Consider the following 17196-nt stretch of genomic DNA (forward strand, 5'->3'; position numbering starts at 1 on the left):
TAAAACGTTCCACATATTTGTTTGTTCTCTGGCCATAATGTTTAAGCAGATTGTCCTTGAGGATCGAATACGTTTGACGATCTACTGGTTCAGGTGCAAGGATGTTCTTCAGCACTTTGAAAGTTTCAGACCCTATAACTGCAATCAGTATGGGTACCTTCCTGGCTTCATTAACATCATGAGCAAAGCAAGACTGTTCGAACCTCGTTAAATAATCTTCAATTTCTTCCGAATCTGGCCGGAACTCAGAGAATAAATTTAAACCGAACATATTCATAATTGTGGTTAACTAAATATCACAATATCTTAAACACAATTCGTATCACACTGATTTAAACTTTGTTCTTGTACAATTATTGTAATCAATACACAAACCGTGTAATCTTGGTTCTTACCGTAGAAATTGATCAAGCCGACACAATTTCTCCTTGCATAAACCTATGCTGGAATGATGATCGTCGTGTACTCTTCGCGACGTCTTCATCCATACTTCTTCTTACGAAGAATCACCAAGAATATCCTGTACGACTGCGCCATAGATGTAAGCCTTGTTGTTGTGTGTGTGATTTCTTATATATACATTTACAAGACATACAAACACGTAGGTTCAAATTAACAACGTAACTTTAATACATGGAAGCCATTCACGTACATCTTACACACTGTTACTATAACAACCAATCAATAACATGCTATAAAATATAAATTCTTCTTCTTCCTCTTATCATGCGTCTATCAACATTTTTCCTCAATAATGTTTCCATGGCTATCAATTGTCGGCAGGGTAAAAAAAAAAGTCGGGTATTATTGTTATATACTAAGAAAAGAACGCACCTTTCTTCCTCCGTAACTTCCATATCCTGCCATCGACAATATGAACTATCCGTTGTGCTAAAGCTACGAAGAAAAAAAAATCAAATAACCGATTATGTGCGAGAGAATTACGAAATTATACAGAAATATGTCTTATTACAACAAAATTGAAGAAACATGTTGTAAAGACACGAAATTGGTGTCAAAAATGCTTTGTCAAGTTTGTCTATTTCGGCTGATTTTCATCAGATATGTAAAGATCTCACCCCAATATTAGATCCGAAGCCAAATGAAAAATATGTTATAACAAAGTCCCGGGCCCTAGTAATGATCCTTCACCCTCAGTCCCAGGGATGGGAGGGTAAGCTGTGACCTTTCATGAAGACACGCAAATGTCAACCGCACTTCCACGTACTACGCCTTGGACTGTATTTTGCATACTAATGAGGTTCTGGCGTCTGTGTTGTATCGTCACTGTATGTTTGTGTTCGTTCCTTCATCCATCTCATCACCATTCATCATCATCTTTGCGATTAGTCAAAAGTGGGAGAAGTGAAATTAACTAAACGCACGGCCATGAAAATAGGCGGCTGGGCAGAATTGCGCTGATGCCACATGTGGTAAAAGGAAAGTGAGAGCGGGACAAAAGTCGTTGGTTCCCGTGCACTGTGTGGCAACGTCAACCGGGCTGTGTTGCCTAGTTCGAGCGTCAGAACGGCCTCTCTCTCCGGGGCTCTTTCATGCTCTTAAACGTCCGAACACACGGGGTTGTGCTCCGACGTGGCAACAGCGCAAACTTCTGCCACCCGCTTAATTTCATGGCCGTGCGTTTGAAACATCGATCTTCACGGTCACTTTCCTATATTACAGGCATTGCGAGCAGAGATGGCGGCGCACAATATCGCCTGCAGAAGTACAGGGTACTCAACGACATGCCCACCGCCCCACGTGGTCTTCACGACCCTCATGTTCATGGTGTCCAGCAACTTCTACGGCCAGTCGGTGCCCGACCAGCACGTCGCGGAGGAGTACGACTTTATCGTCGTCGGCGGTGGCGCCGCCGGTGCCGTGGTCGCCAACAGGCTCTCCGAGATCTCCCGCTGGCAGGTTCTCCTGATGGAAAGCGGAGGAGACGAGGCGTACGACGGCCAGTTCCCTGCCAAACCGCCCGTGGCCGAGATAGAGGTGAACTACATGACGGAGCCGGACGGGCGGGCCTGCTTGAGTCGACCTGGGGGGAAGTGCAAGTGGCCCAGGGCGAGGGTCCTCGGCGGATGCACCTCCCACAACACCATGATCTACGCAAGGGGGAACGCCCGCGACTACGACATCTGGGAGGGGATGGGGAATCCAGGCTGGGGAGCCGAGGACGTGTGGCCATACTTCCTCAAGTCGGAGGACAACAGGGATCCCAAATACGCCAACACCAAGTACCACAGCACGGGAGGGTACCAATCGGTGCAGTCCTTCCCTTACGTCGACGTCAATGTCCTGACGTTCATCAAAGCGTGGAAGGAGCTTGGGTTGCCTGAAAGGGACCTGAACGCGGCCCACCAAAGAGGAGTCATGAGGTGCCAGGCCATATCAAAAGACGGAGAGCGGTACAGCACCAACAGGGCGTTCCTCAGACCCGTGAGACGGAGATCGAACCTTCACATTGCGAAGAACACCCTCGCGATCAAAATCCTCATCGACCCAATAACGAAGGTGGCTTACGGGGTGAAATACAAACGCCGGGGCGTAATAGGGACCGTCAGGGCGAACAAGGAAGTGATAGTCTCCGGAGGGGCCATCAACTCCCCGCAACTACTGTTACTCTCCGGTATAGGACCAAAGAAACATCTCGAAGGCAGGATACCGGTCATAGAGAACCTCCCTGTAGGGTACAACCTAATGGACCACGTGAGTCTGGACGGCATCGTCCTCTTGCTGGACCAAACGGCCACAAGTGTGGACGAGGAGCAAATGAAATGCGACGAATATGTCTTCTACAAGAACCGCACGGGTCCACTGGCAAGCAGCGGGCCATCGCAAATCGTCACGTTCTACCAATCAGAACTAGAGGCTGGTTACGTTGACTACCCAGATTTCCTCTACGGCTACACACCAATCTTTCGCGACGATTACTTCAAGGATCCCAACTCCGTGACCATCAATTCGAACACGCTAGCGTACTACGACGCCCTCATAGTTGGTCCCACCTACACTCACGCGAGAAGCCGTGGCCGTGTTCTGCTACGATCTGCGAACCCAGAAGACCCACCCAGGATATACTCCGGCTACTTTGAAGACCCGTACGACCTGGATGCCCTCATGATAGGCGTCAACCTCACGCTGCGACTCCTGAAGACATCGGCTATCAAGAAGATCGGCGGGAAGTTGGCGACCACTAAACTTCCGGGCTGCGAGCAGTACGAGTTCAACACGAGGGATTACTGGAGATGCATAGCTACCCATTACACCGTGACGGCGTACCATCCGTCCGGAACCTGCAAGATGGGACCCGCTGGTGACCCAACGGCGGTGGTCGATGCCAGGTTGAAGGTGCATGGGATCTCGAACCTCAGAGTCATAGACGCATCCATAATGCCACTTCTTCCCAGCTGCTGCATAACTGCTCCGACGATTATGATTGGCGAGAAGGGCTCCGATATGATTAAGGAAGATTGGAATATGACCAACATATCATATGGTAAATAAAAAAAGGGAAAAGGTGTTCACTTCTTGTTGGAAAACATTGTGGTACAACTGCATGTTTTTTCTGAAAATGTTAATAAATTAATCAGAAATTATTTAATGTCTTATTTGTCGAATAGCAAATATACTCCACACAAAAAGTTTGGAATAGTGTTATATTAGGCAATAGGTGATAGGCAAGGTTTTGGAATTCATCAACACGTGGTAGTTTGTCTGCTGGACGTTCTCGTGTTTTCGCAGCGTGCCTATCACCTATTGCCTAATAAAACTCTTGTGCCTAAAAATAAAAATATTCCAAACTTATTGTGAGGAATGTATATCAAGGTATAAAACCTACTCTGGAGTGGTGATTTCCGGATATTTTCTAGGCTAATGTTATCGCCAGGTTCTCGCCGGCTTAGGTACATTTCTATGTAAGTAAGTGCTGATTCAAATTCGAAGTTTACCGTTCATTAATTCTAGTATAGCCGAAATATCATTTATTGGTGTTCGGTCACCTGTACATTAGAGCATAGCGAAGACATACATTTTGTGCCACATCTGAATTTTAGAAATGGACACTGATCAAAAATATGCATTTTCACTTCTTTACAAGTTAATACTGTACTCCCTGAGGTTTGAATAACAACAAACAACGGAACTGGCTGTGACGTATCTCTGCTCATATAGTAGGTTGCCATAGGTATAGTATTTCATTTTGCAAATAACTTTCTTGGAAATAACATACAGTACAGCCTACAAGTGCGTTTACACCAGTTGGCAAAGCTGTATGTTTAAACGACCATATTTATAGCAAGTTAATTTAAAACAATTCATTAAGAGGAGGTAACTACACTACCTCCCATCCTCCCAATCAAAAGTAATATTTATTTATAACTCACTGCAGCCTCTCAAGACTACACACACTGTTCGAAATGAGAAGTGCGGGTTACTTACTCCAGCTGGAAAAAATCAAAGCATCCCCCATCTGCAACCGTTTAAAACCAGATTGATCCAAGGCTCGACAAACGTCCCTCACCTAACATATTTCCAATTTAACCACTGCTTACACACTGTATTAAAACACCACATTTGGCATATTGCTTCCACAGTACCAATATGTTCACCTAATTTTATACGTACCCTAGCTGTATCCCACTGCCATGTTGAAATATATACAACGCAATTCTTAATCATTCAGACTAACGTCTTCAGAGATCCTACATTAAGATCTACTGGATCAGTGTAAATAAATTTAGTGTTAAACAAACCCAAAAGAACAATATCTACTGTGAACACATCATGTGTCATAAGATATTAAAGTATTATATATAACGCTTGATGTTCAGAAGAACTAAAAAAAATTGTATCTGAAATACAAAGTATAAGGTTGAGTTAGAAAGTAGAGGAGTTAGAGGTATTTAAATTATATATGTGGCGCATATTTTCTATAGCCTATCCTAATATGGATCGTAGACGAGAAGAACAATGCATTTCAGAAAAATATAATGTAAACTGTTGTAAACTAAATTTGAACAACTCTTCTAAGGAGTCCAAAAACTTTAAAATGTTTACAAAATAATTCGAGTTCAGTCACATCCATCAAGCATTAACTTTCTGGACATGCAATACCAAGGTGGGTCTGAATGGGAGAAGGCCACCACCTTTAACGAACTTACATATTCGTTTCAGCCATAAAAAAAATATATTTAGAAAACTGTGACTTAAATGCACCTTCTGTGATAACAATTCCAGCTTCTCAGGTATAGAAATACGAGAAACTCTATTACGTAGCTCAATCTAAGGAAGTTGTATCTAGTTCGACGATTCATTCGTACAGATTGAAGAGTTCGTTGAAATAATTTCTACTGGGGGGAGGCGCCACGAAGACGTACCAAATAAAAGAAACTTTATAGTCACTTTCAAGGTTATTTTCCAAAAATACAAAGTAGTATGAAGGGTTTAGACAGGTTGCAGACCTCTTGCCGAGAATACTTTCCGAATGCAACGGACAGTGACCGCAATACAAGTGAAGATTGGCAAGTAGATATCAAGAATCAAGTTTATTTGACACAGGCTATCGTCAGATATCAAGAGAACGATGAAAAATAATATATAAATGTGCAACATTGTGACATTTCCTATTGCGAAATTTCGTTCCGACTTTCTGTATTACAGTGGTAAAACTTCGGCAGTTGAATTTCGCGTCTCGACAAGAAATCCCTTTGTTGAGAAGAAGGCTTCTCTCCCCTGGTGTAGCAATTCAGGTGAGTTGTTGAACATGGGCTAATAGAAAAGAAGGGTACTCTTAATTTTTACGTACGAGGAGAGTTCAAGGCGAAATTACAAAATAATACAAAATAGCACTGGACGAAAAACATCTGGTATATTTTTCGAGGGGGTCTTCCCCCTCTATTAACACCCTTTTCTGATTCGTATGACATGCTCAGACGAACAGAACTTTTTGCTTTCCGACAATGTTCATAAAATTGTGGAGCAAATCAGAGATTGCAATCTACATTATTTCCGTAGTAATCAACAAATGCTGAAACATCAAAATGACTAGGTCAGGCCTACTGAATAAGGGGAATGCCTGATTATTCTGAACTTCAATTCGTCTGCTGCAGTCCTGGCAATGTGAGCCGTGTGTGGTAGTGCATCGTGAAATAACACATTCCCCCAATACCTGTCATTAGTCCCCCTTTTCTGGTACGGTCAAAGTTTCTGCATACCAGGCATCATTAGATATTTCTGGGATGGAACTTGATAATCGCTTGGCCTTTGCAGTCCCGAGAACAGTGAGCAACAACTATGACGAGAGACCCCCATTTGATTGTAGATGTGACCCAAAATCATCGGCCCAAATTAATGTTATATTTGTCCTCACGGTAAAAGAACCCAACAATTGCTGTCGACGTTTGAACTTGCGCCTTCTTGGACGGAGGAGAGTTCTTATGTTTTCCACTGCACGGAAAACTGCTTGGTTTCTGGGTCACATTTATGTGCCCACGTCTCACCCCTGTTACTAGGTGGACAGATTTTTTTATTTTTCTGAATTCTTCCAGTTCGATATTTTCATTCCGAATGTCCATGCAATATTGCATTTGAAGTGGAGTGGGCAAAACTAGCATCCATGGCACGGATACTCTCATAATCAAGTCGTCAGTCAACATTAGATGAATTGTTCATTTCGGAATGTCCATTGTCTCAACGATTAGTAGAGCATCAATTTCTGCCACTAGTTCTAAATTTTTAAAAGGTTTTCCGAAGTTCAGACAGTTCTGAACGGTGATGGAGATGGTTCATCTTGAATGTATTTTTCATCTCTCTTGAACTTGAACTTCTTAACACCTAATTGTACACGATGGCAAGGGAGGGTGAAGAGCCCTTATACACACTGACCAAAACGGGTGTGAATGTGCTTGGGTGGTAGTCCTTACATCACCAAGATCTGATTGAAGTACCTTTCATCACCAGCGATCACTGCTCGGTACTTCAATTGGTTTCCTATCACGATCCATTCACATGGCACACTTTCCAAATTCCCAGCAATCACCTGGACTGAGCTAGCGGAGTACAAAAAATTAAGCGAACGAGTAACGGGAGTTACCACAATTTTCTCACAATGACATGTGCACATGATCGCCTTATATGGTATTCTCAACTCGCAGTGGACTCGCCTCGTAAATGGTCCAGTAATTAATTAAGACAATCTCCTAAATAAATCAATTTTGAATGGTCCAGAGAGCTGCTTTGCAAGAGACTTACCGAGATGAGAACCACGCCCTTTAACTTGAAACAGAACCGAGACACTATCTGAGGGTCTCATCTTGTTCGATACGTTAGTGTCCTAAACCAGAATAGCAACAAAAAATTAAAATTATTTTTACTAGGCGACTTGCACATTCGTGCCAAAGAGACTACTATACGACTGTAAGAATTTAATTTAGATATTGGAGCGAGAATCGGCAGTGAGAGAGAAAACTAGAAACGTTAACTAATTACAAGGCAACACGAGACCATGTCTCGCCTCCTCTCCTTAGCATACACATTTAATTAATAAATGGCCATGGTCACTTGATTAATATTCTCTTCAAAACGAAAAATTCAATGGTCGGCGTTCTCACGAAATTTTCGGCAAGAAAGACTGTAATTATTAAATTTTTCAACTTCAAATATTCAAAGATTTCCTAATTCAGAAAATTAATTCAAAAATATTGTCATGCGATGTATGTGTTGATGGATTTAAGTACTCGCCAAAGTCTTCACGTAGGATAATGCCACTAACATTTACATATATTTGACTACGGAATCCTCGAGGTAGACTCGTATACACACATAACAACAAAAAATACTCTCATATAGTAAAATTACACAGCAAGAATTACACAGCATTCTTTCAAATGCTCAGCCCTCAGAAAGCTAAGATATAGAAAGTATATTTTCTTTCATCGGGTGACACATGGTCCTCGTATTGAGTTCTATCGCCGCTGATTATGGAGACCGATCGTCGCCCCAAAATCTATATAAACATCCACCACAAAACTTCCCTTGACTAGCTCGAATACAATGTCACATATTCAGTCTTTAAAGCAAATGAATAAGTGACTAAAAGAAACAATGTGTGTGTAACAAAAAAGAAAAAGAAAAAACACCACACAGTTATCAAGATTTTATTATAATTTGCAGGAATATAACATGGAGATGCCGGGACACAATATTGCTACTCGACAAGCGTCAAACCAGACGCCCTGCCCGCCGACAGCAGCTGCCCTCACAACACCCATGCACATGGTGATGAGCGGTATCTACAGTAGGCAGATTGTCGACCACGATATCGAGGAAGAGTACGACGTCATCATCGTCGGCGGGGGATCCGCCGGTGGAGTGGTGGCCAACACATCACATTCCTGAACAACGACTGGCAAGTGCACCTGCTGGAGAGAGGAGGAGACGAGGCTTACGAAGGGCAGATCCCAGCGAAGCCACCCTTGGATCAGATACATGTGGAGTACCTGACGGAGCCAGACGGAAGAGCATGCCTGCCCCGTCTGGGGGGGGGAGGTGCAGTTGACCGAGGGCCAGCGTCCTTGGGGGCTGCAGTACACACAACGCAATGGTATACGCCAGATGAAGCAAGCGTGATTACGATCTCTGGCAGGAAATGGGAAACATAGGCTGGAACTACAAGGGAGTGGATAGATATTTCTGGTCCACCGAAGGCAAAGGAGATCTGAAATACAACAGATCTAAATCACATTGAAAACGAGGGCTCCAATCGGAACAGACATTCCCTTATGCCGACGCCAATGTCTTTGCGTTCACTGAAGCTTGGAAAGAACAAAGATTGGAGGAAATAGACGTTAGTTTGGATGCCAGTCCAGGAGTCATGAGATGCCTGGCTACGACAAAAGATTGACAGCGGTTCAGCACAAGCAGAGCACTCCTCAGCTCAGTGAGGAAGATACCCAACCTCCACGTGGCAAAACACACTCTCGTAACCGAAGTTCTCATCCACCAGGAAAACAAGACTACCTACGGGGTAGAGTACAAGCAACAGGGTAAAATCAGAAGCGTCAGGGCACTACACAGTGTAGTGTCAATTATGAAGTGGGTAGTTTAGCCACTCTGATGGTACTTCGTATACACAAACACCACATGATGCCCTACGTTCCATTATACTGGACTGTGATGTCCCTGTGACTTGAAAGTTTCAGTTCCATATTGCAATGGGGTGTCCATATACTTTTGATCGGATAGCGTGCATACTTATTTCAGCCATGAAACAAATTATTGAGAAAACAGCGATTTCTATGCGTATTATGACCAAAATTCCAGCTTCTCATCTCTGGAAACATGAGAAAAACTCTTACCTCATTCGAAGTACGTAAGTTGTATCTTGTTCGATGAGTGATCGAACAGTTTGGGGAGTTGGTTAATCAGCGTTAAGTAGTGTAGGGAAAAACGCATAATAAAGAAGAATTTCACCATCCAAGGCGGCCAAGGAAGACAGACATGTAAAATGAGAATTAGATTATAACGGATTTCACGATTATTTTCCAGAAATACAAACGGTATCAAGGGATTAAACAGGTTCCAGACCTCTTACCGAGAATTTTTTCCGAATGTAACTTACACTGACCGCAATACAAGTTAAAATTAGCAAGTAGATTTCAACTATCAATTTCATTTGATACAGGCTATCATGTCGGATAACGACAAAACGGTGAAAAACACTGTAGCTGTACATGAGTGTGTGTGTGTGTATCAGTTGCTTGAGAAGAAAGTTTTTCCCTGGTCTGCTATCTACACTGGCATTTCAGGTGAGTAGTTCAACAGAGTCTAATGTAAAAGGGTAATCTTAATTTAAGCAGCCGGCCTTCGTGGCGCATTTGTTAGCGCTACGTCGCCAGAGAACCCGCGTTCGAATCCCGGCCTAGGTATGGGTGTTCTCCGTGCGTGTCCCTTGTCTAGTGACGAATTAAGACAATATCTTAAATAAATGTACTAGGGATGGTAGAGAGAGCTGTTTTCAAAAATGGGCATTAAAATTTGCTAAGATTGGAAATTTAAATCTTCATTTTTCAGTGGGGGCTTTTATTTCATTGCATTCCCCATAATAAATAAGCATAGATTCTGAAATTTCATCATTATCGAAGTTATATTTAAAAAGTTATTCAAAATTAAAATATTGGCTCGTATTATATTTATTTTTATGCTCCATTGCAAGCATTACAAAGAACGGGAAATTTTGTAGCAGTAATTCTTGTATTTTGTAATCTTTCTTTGCTAATTAGTACTCACAGTTGTTTCACAAGGTTTTCCATACATTTGCAATGAAAAAAAGTCACAATTTGAAGTTAATTTAATATTTTGATGAAATTAGTCCAAGAAAATGCATAATTATGGTTGATATTAGTTCATGGCTATTTTGCAGTATTGCCAAATCACTTTGTACAAAGATCGGAAATATCGCAATAATATAAGGACAATAAGCTACAAAATATTATCTTTTAGGTTAGTAAATAACAGAAAAATGTCTTCAAATTGTATGAAACAACTTTATTATATATTTGAACTTGTAAAATAAGTTTACAGCAGTTTCTATTAAAAGGTACATTCGTGATATAGAAAAAAAGTAATGATTCGATAGTCTGTGTGTCCATACAATACCATCTTAGAGACTCAGGCCGCAGCGCTCAGTCCTGACGTCATCATCTGGAGGCGATCATCTTAACGCTGTGCAAGAAAGACAAACCATAGTGAGCCAATTGGGGAGCTACGAGGGAGTACCATTTATATCCGTGACCGGGGTATTTACATTATGAACTAAACTATTTCTCTCGTTTATTTATAAGTATAAAGTCTGTGTTACTTACCCTGGAGTTGATTTTAGGGACAAAATTACGCGGAATTGCTCTAATCCATCTCTCTTTTTCAGTAACGTCTTGAGGAAATCTAAATACATTAGTCTTACTGTTCTCATCATAATTTCCTCTACAATTGGGAACACAATACTTATATACCATATTCCTTATACGCTCCCACTACACTTATACTTCGTTGCAGTTCTTAAAATTGCATTGCAATTCCACATTCGCTAATAAAGATCCAACATTACTTCCACCAAATAAATCAAACATGGCGGCTGTCTCGCCTACAGATGATGACGTCGCTCACGTGACTAGAACAAGCCATTCGGCTTTCTCCAGTTTGAGAAGGTGATGGTCCATATCACAACTTGAAAGTGAAGGATACCCGGATCGAGGCTTCTAATAAAAAATGGCTTCCTAAATGACGCCAAGATAGGCGTCGGGGCCCCAAATTGGTAAATTTATCTGAAATAAGTCTAAATTAGCTTACATCATGGACAAAAACTGAAATAGTTGTTCTTCAACAAAAAGTGAAATCATTTTATATTCAGGAATCTACATAACAGAAATGGTGAAGTATAAGTGATCTTTAGACTAAGAAACCGGACATATATGTGTTTAAAAGCCAGCTACATGTAATGCAGGCTGGAATCTTCTGGTAAACATACTGGATACTTTAACAATAACTATAAAGTAAGGAACAAGTTTGATAATAAGACAGAACTTTTCGAAAATACAAATATGACCATCTAAGCGTGCCAACAATATTGTTAAATCTTATAATATTGGTACATTTGTGACGTACTTGTAACAGCATTGTAAAATTACACGTAGGCATTGCCATGCATTCCAAATATATATTACATAATTTGTGAAGAATATAATTTTGTTCAAAAGTTACATTACTGTCTTATTTGAGAATGCATAATTTATGAAATATTGTTCGATTGTATATATTGACTGATTAATTTTTCTTTTAAGAAATTGCAAACTGGACAGATTTGGGTATGTTCGCAACACACTTTGACATTGGGGTCGCAATCTGTTAGTTATTGCGCAAAATTTTATCTATAACTGAGGCGAGGAATACATTTTGGTAAGGATTTAATACTCAATCAATTGAATATCCAACCAACCTCACACATCACAGGGTTTCCCCCTGCGGTTGTTGTAATAAGGGACTCCTGTTATTAAATACTTTAGTGTCCCAACCATAGTGTGAACTGAATTAAAATCCAGCCGGAATCAAAATTACTTGAGTACGCAACTTACTCATTCACGCCATAGAAGTTAGTATACTATTTTTTCCTTCAATGTACTAACGTACGTAACTTGCTTTTAATATTTGTATCACATTATATCTCGACATGATTTGACTTTAGATGTAAGAGCAGCAATGAGACAGAAAATTCGAAAAGAGATGAGACAGTGTATACAAAAAAAAACAAAAAAAAAAACCGGGTATGCAGCAGTACCATCATAAACGGACGGTACAACTAATTGGGCATATCCATTCGGTCCGCAGAAAACACAAGTCAAGCAGCGTCGGTGTGGGTGAAAGAACGTGGAGGTTCTTCCCTTCAACCCATCAATGTATACCTGATACACCGACAAACACGAACCTTCAGCTCATCGCCTGCGACAGCTGAGTGGTGCTATATCAACGTAAACATTAGAAAAACAGTCAAAATAAACACTGAACATAAATTTGGAAGCCAAGCTGGAACTCCCTTAAAAGTAACCCGTCATGCTGACACTGCGACAACTCTTACAAACCTACCGCAAAAGGGTCACCCGTGCTTCAATCACTTGAGAGCGTACACGTAGTACGTCTATAGTTCCTGTTTCGGGTGCTTACAGCCAAGATAAAAGCGATGTGACTAATCGCATATGCACATTACTTACAATTACCTAAAACTCTGGTGGAGATGGCCACTACATTAATCTTTTCTACAAAACGAATAATTCGAAAGATGGAAGGCGTTCTCACGAAATGTTCCCAGCGGCATAATATCAAGATTGTGTATGGGTGCAGTAGTGAAAAAGTGGTATTACACTATACAAATCCCTCATAGGATAGTGTCGCAACACCTTGTGACTAAATAAGATTTCATTTACCTACATTACTCTAACGGAGGACTCGTACACAATTTTTATTGCGATACATGCACTTATGTACTTTAAATTACACAACATACTTCTTTCTCTGAAGACAAAGTCCTACCGAGGTGCTTCTTCACTCGATGACGTGTGGTCTGCGTTTCATGTTTCATCACCGCTGTATTCTGACTTTCGAGACCAACGTCCGTTACCGTTTGTAAATAAATACTAGTATATCCAAAGTAATACATGTAAATACTACCAATCTCATAGTGGCGAAACGTGATGTCGCTGAACGGATAGGTACAGGCGTGTGAACGGATGAAGGGGGGGGGGGGGTGAATTCATGTTCTTCTAAATGTGACTTATTCTAGAAGCACCAATCTTTTGTATGTTAAAATATGGAAAATACGAGTATATGTCCCTAAAAAAAAAGATACACCATATTGCCTCAACGTTAAAGACTGATATTAGAAAAAAGTCGAGACAGCGATCAAAGAGAAAGGATAGTGTGTTTTTAGTGCTGTCACCTTGCAATCAAGGAGTATGCAACGTGCCACCACTCGTAACTCCAGGGTATGGAGATCCGAATTGGCAACACACCGCTCCTTGCTCCGGCTGGTCAGTAGGAAGCACCAGTTCTCACCCAGGGATCGGGATTAAGACGATCTACATTCCTCCAGGAAGGAAACCAACGAATTGCGACACATGACAGTAAATAAAATTCAAACACTTTATAATTAAAATGTCCAAAATATTTAATCATGAATCGCACAAGTTAAAATTATAATTTGTTGGGTCATGCACGCTCGCAGGCAGTGATACTTATTTAACACGAGAGTCCGCGCACCGCCTTCACAGTTAATAGCAAGACCTCAACTGCTTACCTCAAGCGCGAGGCGCATCGTAACAGATTGTTCTATCTTACAATAATACAAACTCATAACTTAAAATAACACAAGAAAAACTGATAATTTATATAACACATCAATGTTAATTAGCGATAGTAAGCTAAGTTCAGTTTGACAACAATTAAAAATGCCAACGTGGAAGTTTTTACATCACCAAAAACACGTAGCGTGATTCCCCCACTCCTAACATAAACAGCCAATAAGAAAACGATATTTTATTGAAAACGAGGGAGAAATACTTTGCTATAATATTACAATATTAAAGTATACAGAAATAACTAAACTGATTTTATCAAATAATTCATATTTGTCCTTGTACATAGAAAAAATGATTAAATAAAGATTTAGTTTATAACTAAGAGAAATTACTCCAATTTTGTACATTGTTGAACAATCGATATTAAGAAGAAATGCATTTTAACTTGTGCTTAAACAACAAAATTTGCGTGAAAGATAGAAATAATCCAAGGCATTTTGGATTTGAAAAACAATAAAAACGTTGCATATATTATTTAGGATAATTATTAGCCTATAAATTCTAAATAAATGTTGCAAAAATACGCGAATAATATTATAACATAAGATAAAACGTAAATATATACATGAATTATGAAAACAATTAAGTATAAATAATTTAATCCAAGTTCTTAACTTGAAAGTATACGAATAAGATAAACGGCAATATACGACTGAAATATGCCTAACATGGCGGTCGTTACAAGTAGAAGTTTCGATTCACGTGGAGGCATAGTGGTTCGGATTCCACTTTAGTCAATACTCGATTCTCATATCTGACAACAGAGTTGAATTTAAACAACTTCGTTGAATTAAATAGAGGAGACAGGAGAAGTGCTCTTTTTTCGGATCGATTTTAATTTGATTAATGAAAAATTAGAAGTGTAAATTTTACAAACATTAAAAATGTTTACAGGAATCTTTAAAATATATTTTTCTAAACATAACATATTATTGCCAATGCATCTTGAGGAATCTTTACGGACTGTATTGCATCACAAGAAATGCTCTTCTTTGTCACATACGTGCATTTATATTTTCGAAATGTTACATTAAGATAAAATTAACTGCTCATAATAAATACAAAGATACTAGAAACATCAACACATATTTCCTATTTCGAAAAACTTTATGCATGTAGTGAAACAGCAATTACTTAGACGAAAACAAGACGTTTACTTATATGTCAACAAAGATACACTAGTTACACGCAAGCTAACCTCCATAAACAACTTACACTTTTAAACATGAATCTATGTGCACTACAAAACTTCACCCGAGAAGCTCAAATAGAATGGAATACATTATTGTCTTACCACCATATGGGTTAGAATGAAGGGGAAATAGTGTGTGTGTGTATATATATAGTTAAAAATGAGGATAATTAAGTATAAAATGGATAATAATGTTTTTCTTGTAATTTGCAGGAATATAGTACAGAAATGCAGGGACACAATCTTGCAAGAAATGCTGCGTCGAACGAGGCGACATGCCCGCCATCAGCAGCGGCCTTCACAACCCTCATGCACATGGTGATGAGCAACTTCTACAGTAAGCAGGTTGCCGACCAATTTATCGAGGACGAGTACGACTTCATCGTCGTCGGCGGAGGAACCGCCGGTGCAGTGGTGGCCAACATGCTCACCGAACGGAGCGGCTGGCAAGTGCTCGTGCTGGAGAGAGGAGGGGACGAGGCTTACGAAGGGCAGATCCCAGCCAAGCCGCCCTTGGATCAGATACAGGTGGAGTACATGACGGAGCCGGACGGAAGAGCATGCCTGTCCCGTCCGGAGGGAAGGTGCAGTTGGCCGAGGGGCATCGTCCTTGGGGGCTGCAGTGCACACAACGGAATGGTATACGCCAGAGGAAGCAAGCGTGATTACGATATATGGCAGGAAATGGGAAACGAAGGTTGGGGATACGACGGAGTGAGTAGATGGTTCTTGTCCACCGAAGGTAACCGAGATCCGAAATACAAAGATTCTTCAGAGCATGGGAAATATGGGTATCAATCGGTACAGACATTCCCTTATGCTGACGACAATGTCTTTGCGTTCATTGAAGCATGGAAACAGCAAGGATTAAAGGAAACAGACGTTAGTGTGGATACCAGACCAGGAGTCATGAGATGCCTGGCTACGTCAAAATATGGAGAGAGGTTTAGCACAAACAGAGCATTCCTCAGGTCAGCGAGGAAGAGGCCCAACCTCCACGTGGCGAAACACACTCTTGTAACGAAAATCCTCATCCACCCGAAAAGCAAGACTGCCTACGGGGTAGAATACAAACGACAAGGAAAAATGGGAACCGTCCGCGCCACGAAGGAAGTCATTCTTTCGGCAGGTGCTATAAACTCTCCCCAAATACTTTTACTCTCTGGGGTGGGGCCAAGGAAACATCTTGAACAAATGAACATTCCAGTAGTGCACGACCTCCCTGTAGGTTACAACTTGATGGACCAATTGAGTATGGACGGTGTCGTCATTTTGCTCAACAAAACAGCAACAAATGTGGACGAGGAACAAAAGAAATGCGACGAATACGTTTACTACAAAAATCGAAAAGGACCACTGTCGGGGACTGGCCCCTACGAAATAGTTGCATATTACAAATCGAAACTAGTTCCTCGTAACCAATCTTCCCCAGATTTCCATTTCGTCCATAAACCTATTTTTAGGGAAGAATATTTCAAAGATCCTAACAACCCGAAAGTCTATTCGAACACTCTAGCATACTACGACGCAATCATGATTTGCCCCACTTACGGTCATCCAACCAGTCGAGGGAGAATAGAACTGAATTCCACAAACCCAGAAGACCATCCCAAGATATATTCTGGGTACTTCGAAAAAGAAGACGACTTGAACGCTCTCCTGCAAGGTGTGCAAGCTGCTCTGAAACTCTCGAGGAGCAAAGCCATCAAGAATATTGGCGGGAAACTTGCTACCACCCCTCTTCCGGGCTGTAAGGACTACGATGTCAAATCAAGAGACTACTGGAAATGTGTCGCTACCCATTACACAGCGACAAGCCAGCACCCTGCAGGTACGTGCAAGATGGGTCCAGTGAACGATTTGACAGCAGTGGTCGACCCCAGGCTAAGAGTGCAAGGGATCAAGAACCTCAGAGTCATAGACGCATCTATAATGCCTCGCCTCCCTAGTTCTAGCATCAACGCTCCAACAATCATGATTGGTGCCAAGGGCTCCTATATGATTGACGAGGATTGGTATAACCCCGACGCATGATCCAGTAAATAAGCAAAGGGATAAGGGGTTAACTTTGTTGGAAAAGATACAGACTGTAAT

General features: G+C 41.1%; 2 protein-coding genes and 1 pseudogene across 3 annotated transcripts in view; 2 read left to right on the forward strand and 1 right to left on the reverse strand.

The window, feature by feature from the left end:
• LOC145992796 (glucose dehydrogenase [FAD, quinone]-like) overlaps positions 1-17196 on the reverse strand; it is an 82628-nt gene that overhangs the window by 44459 nt on the left and 20973 nt on the right. The gene's annotated exons all lie outside the window — the stretch shown is intronic.
• Positions 1-17196, forward strand: part of LOC145992212 (glucose dehydrogenase [FAD, quinone] pseudogene) — a 50383-nt pseudogene that overhangs the window by 17816 nt on the left and 15371 nt on the right. The window lies entirely within an intron of this gene.
• On the forward strand, positions 11359-17136 carry LOC145992846 (glucose dehydrogenase [FAD, quinone]-like). The gene is made up of 2 exons (XM_083129239.1): positions 11359-11520; positions 15316-17136. Exon 2 carries the CDS (start codon positions 15331-15333, stop codon positions 17134-17136), a length of 1806 nt encoding a protein of 601 aa, XP_082985365.1. The 5' UTR covers positions 11359-11520; positions 15316-15330.

Source organism: Lepisma saccharinum, chromosome 9 (genome assembly GCF_977018435.1).
Source record: "Lepisma saccharinum chromosome 9, izLepSacc3.1, whole genome shotgun sequence".
Classification (NCBI taxonomy): Eukaryota; Metazoa; Arthropoda; class Insecta; order Zygentoma; family Lepismatidae; genus Lepisma; species Lepisma saccharinum.